A 7,787-nucleotide genomic window follows, 5' to 3' on the forward strand; every position below is an offset into this window, starting at 1 on the left:
CTCCTGCTTCTTTGTCTTTGATGCCTTTCCGCAGATCTCTGCCCTAGCTGGGCAGCTACAGCCAGCCACTTGGTGTGTGTGGCCTGGCCCTCGGCTTGCTTTCTGGCTCACACTCTACTCCACGGGTGCGTGCCAGTGGGGACAATCCACATGTCACTTGCTGCATGCTCCCTGTGCTAGGCCCCACACAAGTGCTTTACATGGTCTAGAATTTATTCATCATCATGACTCAAGGTAGTTGAGATTATCCTTGTTTGGAGAAGAAGGACAGTTAAATAACTTACCCAAGTCTACTTTAATACGTGGTAAAGCAAGGACATAAACTCATGTTCCGTTGACTCCAGAGCTTAGAATCCTTTTCAAACTCTATGGGAAAACCCTTAGATCTTTTATTGCTTCAGGTAGATATTTGGCCAAGTATCTATAAGTAGTCTAGTGTTTCTTAACCTGGCCAGCACATTAGTCACCTGTGGAACTCCTAAAACACATACCTTGATCCCACCCCTTGAGATTCTGATTTAATTGGCCTTTTAGGGGCCAGGGCACCTGTCTATTCCAAAATTCCCCCAAATGATTCCAGCTTGCAACCTGTAGTATATAGATGGCCTAATGTTTGCATAGCAGAGTGGTTCCCAAACGTTAGCCCCCATCGGAATCACCTGGAGGGCTCATTAAAAGTTTGATTCAGGAGATCTGGGTTGGAACCTAAGAATTTGCATTTCTGACTCCCAGGTGCTAATGACACTGCTGGTCCAAGACCGCACTTTGAGAACCGCTAGGTTTTAAGTTAAGTGCCCAGATGGAGTAGATGATGTGCACAGAGGTGACATGTTCAAAGTTATGTCAGGTGAGTGGCTCCTAGCCAGAGTTTGCTCTACACACTGGAGGAGGGGGTGGTTTGTCCATTCTTCCACGTGCATGGTGGTAACAGCTAACAGGCGGATTGGCCCTGGTGCTGTGGTGTTTTGTTTTTTCCTTAAGAGTCTCGTTATTGCCCGGGTTGGAGTGCTGTGGTGCAATCATGGCTCACTGCAGCCTCAACCTCCCAAGCTCAAGTGATCTTCCCACCTCAGCCTCCGGAGTAGCTGGGACTATAGACATGTGCCATCATATCCGGCTAATTATTGTTTTGTAGAGACGGGATCTCACTATGTTACCAGACTGGTCCTGAACTCCTGGGCTCAAGCGATCCTCCTGCTTTGACCTCCCCAAGTACTGGGTATGAGCCACCACACCCAGCCAGTGGTGCTGTGCTTTTAACCACTGCTTATTAATTCCATCTGAAAGCGGGATGTCATTGACCATATTGTTTCTCCAAACTCAAGCCATACATTGATTTAGCCGAAGCTGCCTCTAAAGCTAGGACCAAAACTTTTTAATTCTGGAAAGAAAAAAAAAAGGTTCATTTCCCAAGGACTCACACATAACAGATCTACACAAAGCTTTTGGAGTTTTATTTTTTTCCTCAGGTTGGAGATTCATTGTAACATGCATGCATTTTCAAACAGTAACAGGGTCTCGAACTGTTTAAAGCGGACGTTAGACAAGCACGGGGGATTGAAAATTCCTGTTTAAAAAATGGAAACTGCAATGGGATATGGAGAAGTCACACACTTGGTGGGGTGGTGGTTTGTCCTGTTTCCCCAAAAGGTAGATATGAACTTCATTCACATTTTTTAATTTCAATGATCTGACCTGATGCTGGGGTGTGCTGAGCAGCACTGCCCCTCCCCCAAGGGTGTTGGCTCCCACCGCCTCACAAAGTGGCTCTGAGCAAGGGCAAGAGGCTCCTGTGGAAACTTCTGCCCTGGAATACTGGCACAAGCTACTGAAGGACAGCTGAGTCTCCTCTTCCCCGTGGGGCACTCTTCATAAGCGGCACATTCTAGAGGAGGGAGAGGCCGCGTCACTGCCCCTGCAGATGGCTGGTAGATTGGGGAACAGTTGTCTGAATGGGTTTTCCCTTTCAGGACCTCCTGCCCGCATGACTGCCAGAAAGAGATGAGGCTCCTAGACTTGGTGGGGGGGCCACAGGTTTAAGGCCAGAGCTCTGAAGGTTGTTTAAACACACTGTCCCTTCTGGCCCCCAACACCTGAGTAACTCACATGCTGGGGTGCTGCCGTTTTCTCTCCCACCCTTAACTGGTAAAAAGACAACTGGGGGGTAGGACTGGCTACTGAGAAAAGTCCTGTCTTTGATCCACCTCCCCAAGGCATGCCCTGGCAGACCATGAAGATAGGAAAGGCAGGGCAGGAGTCTAGCCTCACCCTGAGCGCTACCAGCAGGCCCATTTGAGGCGGAAAGTACAGGCAAGAGAAAGAGTGAAGTAGGGAGAGAGGACAAAGAGCTGCCTGTGGTTGGGAACTTAGGAGACTGCCACTGAGAACAGCCACAGGGGCCACTCGTGGCGCCTGCCACAGACCAGCAACCCCTGAGCTAGAGAAACAAGGAGAGGTGGAGCACTGCTTCAGTCTGCGCCCCTCAACTGTGGCTTCCTGGCAAGCCCCGTGACCCCAAGCCGCAGGGCACAGAAAAGGAGTCTGTGCTCGGGGACACAAATACCCAGTGGTTAATTAACAGGAACCAGGGCCAGGGACCTTCATCTAGAGGTCAGTGGAGTTTCCAGGGCACTCGTCACTGTGGCTGGGAGACTACAGTGTCTCAGCTGTGGACTTGTGGAAGAGGGAGAAGGACGGGAGAAGGGGTGACTGGATGCCAGCCAGGAATCCTGGCCTTAGCCCTATCCTGGCCTTGCCCAATCAGCCATGTCCTTATTCTTACACCTTTCTTCTTGGGAGACCCAACATTATTCGGAGATGCCATGAGACTGTTGAGCTTTTCTTCATGGCCCCAGGGAGTGAGGCTGAGGGTAGTCACTTGCCCTCCGATGCCTTCGGCTGCCCAGTAAAAGAATGGCGGGACCCAAGGAGGAAAGAGTGGGAGCAGACAGTGCTTGGGGAATCAGTCCACTTTCTCTACATTCAAACTGCAGACCGAATAGAGTATCATAATGAAAAGAAGAGAAAGGAAACTTGTATAAAGCAAGATAAATAGCTTTTAAACATTAGAATGCCAAACATTAGGGGCCAAACTCAAGGTTTTGAAGATAGCACAGCGAATGACCTTTAAAAAAAAAACAACTGAAAATCCACCATACCACAGCTCAAAATGTTGTGACCCAGTCAACAATACTGTCAGAAAAACAAAAAGCATTTGAAACAGAATGCTACCTCTCAAACTGTAAACAATATACAACATACACACACACACACACACACACACACACTCAATGTTAAACAAGTTAGATACCTGGTAGTCGTCTTTAACCGCTAAGAATGTGTTACACTTTCCAAACACATTATGGCAACATGATCAGCAGACCAAACGCAGAGAAGCCGGTGGGAGCCCAAGGCCATGGAGACTGCTGGAAGACAGTTTTCCAAGCTTCAGAGATGCTGGGCCTGACGAGGAGCAGATCTAAACTTGCATTCTTCATTATGACATGGGGAAATCAAGCCCAAACATTATTCCTACATAATCCTTTCCTAAGTCAAATTTGTTTTCTCCATGAGCCAGTTGGTTTCAAGTTCCCTAAGTCATGTAGCGGTCTTGCGGCAGTTGTTCAGACCTACCTATGGCCCCTTCCTGGGGCCAGGGCAGTGGTTTGACCCCCATCTGCCTCTTCCAGAATGGTTTCCCATCCAATCCAGCAGCCCCACTGAAGTCCAAGAATGCCGTCTCCATTCTTTCCTGACCTGTATGCTGAGTCAGGCACAGAGACAGTGCTCGTTCCTGCTTCGGAAGCTGAGCTTGGCCAGGTTTGGAAGGAGTCACAGGAAACCAATTTATTCATTCAAAATGGTTTCACAAGCGATCTTCACATCTTTGGGGTTATCTACAAGTTTGACCATATCTCATCCCAAATTCCCAGTTCCTGGTTGAGGGGGTGAGAAGATGCAGGAATGTACCTCCCCCAATGCAGAGCAACAGGGCTGTTTCTCTCCTGGCCAGAGCAGTCTGTGGCTCAGTTCTGAGGGCCTGGGTGGCAGGCTCCGAATGCAGGTGGAACACCTGCAAGAAGCCACTCCTTCCAAAAAAGCCTGTGGACCACAGATCTGCTAAAAGTCTAGAGCCGGGCAACAAGAAAAAACAGCCCCAAGGCGGGGCCAGGTCAAAACCCACACCGAGCTCCCAAACTGGATTTCCTGGATCACATCCTCATGTAACTAGGAAGCCACCTCACGTCTGGACGCCACACTCTAAGATGGGGGTACCTTGCTGGCTGTAACTCTCCAGGCACAGGGAGCCAGATCTCCTGGCTTAAGGAGGTGTCTCTGCAAAAGAGCACTCCAGGTGCTTGGAGATTCGCCCAGAGCTAAGAGCTCGGCTAGAAGTGAGAGTGCCTGGGAGGAGGTCAGAAGGAAGGAAATAGAACGAGGGCACAGGACCTCATTTGATATATCAGTTTCCGAGGTTTTTCCAAAGGGAAATAACCATTTAAATATGAGGGTCCTGATAAATCCAAAGGTACTCTAGTTCCTCTTGACCTAGTGGGAGGCAGGCTTTACAGAGAGGACTTCTGAACTCCAGGGGCTAAGAGAGCCTGGGGCTTGGGTGATCATCACAGGGTTCTCTGAGAACCAGGTGTCCGAGAGCCCAGCCGCTTTCCTGCCCCTCACCATCCCATGAGGATGAACTCATTCCCCTCTGAGATCTCTGATTCTGATCCGAGATGTCTGGTGCTGACCTGGTATGTTCCGGACAGGATGGAGGAATAATGCAACATTTCACTTGAATCCAAGGGAAAGGTGGAGGAAGTTGTGCACAATACTCCATAAAATTACAAAGTTAATCCAGACAAGAGCAAATGCAGCAGGCCGAGGTGTCTGACCTCTCCAACCTGGCATCAGAGCACTTGGCTCTGAAAGGACCCTTGTCCTGGGTCTACTGGGTGTCTCTTTAACTGAAGGGAACTGAGAACTCAGCAAGGATGGGGAGGGTGGGTAGGGTGATGAAATATATGATTATAAATAGCAAACCTGGAGCAATGAAATTTCAGAACAAAACCCAAATAAACTCACAAAGTCATCTCTAGCCCCAAGGTATCTTAAAAGGTTATAAGGTAACAAAAAGGGAACCCCTTTTTAACCTGGGTGTCAAATGGGGGGCAAAAATCAAGGGTAAGCAGAAGGTGGGGTTATACCCTGTGAGCAGGTGCACACACAGCACATCCCCCTCCTCTTCAGCTAAAGTCTCTCTCGGTGTCACAGGCTGCAGTCTCATTGCTAAAGCCCTCCCAAACCCGACTCTGCTCCCACCCTCCCATCTAGCCCAAATACACCCTTCTCCCTAACTCCCGATCCCCGACCGCATATCCAGCTCTCTGGCTCTGGCTGAAAGTAGAAGATAACTACGTCAGGATGTTGGACATAAACTCGTTGAAGCGTTTGGAGTACTGCTCAGGATTCACAGTCGAGATCTCGGCCCCTGCCTGTAACACACAAGAGGCTGATTCAGGTTGAGTTCCTGTGCCCCAATCAGGAGGCTGCACCTGGGAGGAGCCAGGGTATTCAGAAGCCTCTTAGTATCAGAGCTGAATACCACCCCCGGCCCCACCAAGACCGAGCAGACTACCTCAGGAAGTGGCCCACCAGTCCTGAACTGTCTTGGCCCCACTCCTGTGATTTATAACCCCAGGCCTGTACCGAAGTAGAAGAAAGGCAGTGGGGAGGTGGCAGAGAGGCTCTGGATCTCTATGGGAGTCACTACATGGAGAACAGGGCTTCAGGCCCACGGGGAAACAGGCCTGTGGGGAACACTACGGTCACGGAAACAAAGCTATTACTGGCCCTTCAACAAGATGCACAATAGGCCCAGCAGGCCCTGAGGAAAAACACTGGCGGGCTTGGCCCCAAGGGCTAGAGAACTGGGGGATAAACAAATTGGGCCCAGCCTGGCAGGGAGTGGGTAGGTGAAGACAGGGAACATGGCAAGGCAGACAGGCTGCTCTTCCAGTCCGCTCTCCTGGGAAGAAGGGGACAGGAGTGTGTTCCTTGGAGCAAGAGGCCTGAGACTGCCCTCCCTGGGGTCTGAAGGTGAGCACAGACGCACCGACTCAGGGGGGCCCTGGATGAAGATGGAGAGGACTCACCCCGTGTTTCACCGTTTTGGCAGCATGTGCAGCTTTCTTCTTCGTGTCATATGGCGTGAGGATATCAATGATGGCCATGAAATACACCTCCTTCTTGGGGGAATCTGGAGGGACATGGAGAGCAGGGAAGGAGGAAGACGGGGCAGGAGAAGGGCAGAAAGCAGCTGGGCACTGCTACAACCCCCAGACATAAGGCTCAGCTCCATCCTTATCATGTTGGGGCTGAGAAAAGGACCAGTGGAGTCCTTTCCAGCTTTCATAGCTCTTATCTTATTGGATCCTCACAGTCACTCTGAGGGGCTGACAGGACAGTGTGAATAAAGTTTGGTTCATCCCATGAACCAGAGTAGAACCATCCCTCAGTCAGCCAGGACAAGCAGGGAAGTATAGGAAAGCCTGGCAGAGAAGGAGCCCCAGGGCCCCAGGTTCAGGTGGCGACCCTGGAGGGGAGTCTGGAGGCAGAAAGAGGTCAAAGGCAGCAATGAATGAGGTGGAGGCCCAGATGCCCCTAGAAGGATCTAAACAATGAGCTGAGGGGTTAGGATGAGGGCAGGGCTGTGCAGGGCAGGCACAGGCTCTGACTTACTTTCATGGCTTTTCATGGCATAGACATCAACAGAGGGGTCGAATTCCCCAGGACCAAAGAACCGAGGAAAGCTGAGGAGGTTGCCAGGGCTGTCAGGAGGTGTGCCATAGGAGCAGAGTAGGTTGCCGCCCACCCCATCATTCTCACACTCCTCATCCTCTGCCCGCTCCTCCACCTCCATCTCTTCCTGCTCTGCCCGGTCCACGTCATGGATGCCCACCAGCAGGCTGTAGTCCATGATCTTCAGCTGTGCCAAGAACTAGGAAGGCCAAGGACGGAAAGATGGAAGGAAGAAGACGTTACACAGGACATCCCAGTGACATCCAGAAAGGCGGAAAAGGCATTCAACTCAATTCTACAGAGTTCTGAAATTCAACAGAGAGAAAGGCATCAGAGCACCTGCCCTCAGCGAGCTCTCTAAGTCTAGTGGGGAAGACAGTCATTCAGCAGGGGAAAGGCAGGAGGTCGAGGCTGCAGTGGGTTGCAATCACACCACTGCACTTTAGCTGGGTAACAGAGCGAGACTATCTCTAAAAAAAAAAAGAAGTCAAGGAGCTGTGGGAGTTTACAGTGAGGGGTGAGCAAGACCCTCCCTGAAGAAAGGGGTTGAGGCCAAGGCTGAAGGATGAAGAGGAGTCAGTGAGGCAAGTGCTGCAGGTTAAAAATGGAACGAGCACTGTAGGAAGAGGGAACAGCCCATGACGGGTTGGGATCAAGAGAGGCCATGGTGGCTGGGCACGGTGGCTCACGCCTACAATCCCAGCACTTTGGGAGGCCAATTAGGGAGGATCACTTGAGGCCAGGAGTTTGAGGCCAGCCTCAGCAATGTGGTGAGACCCCATCTCTACAAAAAACTTTTAAAATTAGCTGGGTGTGGCCAGGCGCGGTGGCTCACGCCTGTAATCCCAGCACTTTGGGAGGCCGAGGCGGGTGGATCACGAGGTCAGGAGATCGAGACCACCCTGGCTAACACGGTGAAACCCCGTCTCTACTAAAAATACAAAAAATTAGCTGGGCGTGGTGGCAGGTGCCTGTAGTCCCAGCTACTC

At 50.9% G+C, this 7,787-nt stretch overlaps 1 protein-coding gene across 1 annotated transcript in view; it reads right to left on the minus strand.

Annotated features, from left to right (window-relative positions):
• Nucleotides 1-1,433: 1,433 nt before the first annotated feature.
• PIP4K2B (phosphatidylinositol-5-phosphate 4-kinase, type II, beta) overlaps nt 1,434-7,787 on the minus strand; it is a 53,175-nt gene continuing 46,821 nt past the window's right edge. Inside the window, exons 8-10 of the mRNA XM_011984708.1 lie at nt 6,739-6,997; nt 6,153-6,256; nt 1,434-5,492 (exon numbers count right to left, since the gene is read on the minus strand). Of these exons, the coding sequence (XP_011840098.1) occupies nt 5,412-5,492; nt 6,153-6,256; nt 6,739-6,997 (444 nt within the window). The 3' untranslated portion in view covers nt 1,434-5,411. The remainder of the gene's footprint in view (nt 5,493-6,152; nt 6,257-6,738; nt 6,998-7,787) is intronic.

This window comes from Mandrillus leucophaeus, unplaced genomic scaffold (genome assembly GCF_000951045.1).
Source record: "Mandrillus leucophaeus isolate KB7577 unplaced genomic scaffold, Mleu.le_1.0 Scaffold272, whole genome shotgun sequence".
NCBI classification, from domain to species: domain Eukaryota; kingdom Metazoa; phylum Chordata; class Mammalia; order Primates; family Cercopithecidae; genus Mandrillus; species Mandrillus leucophaeus.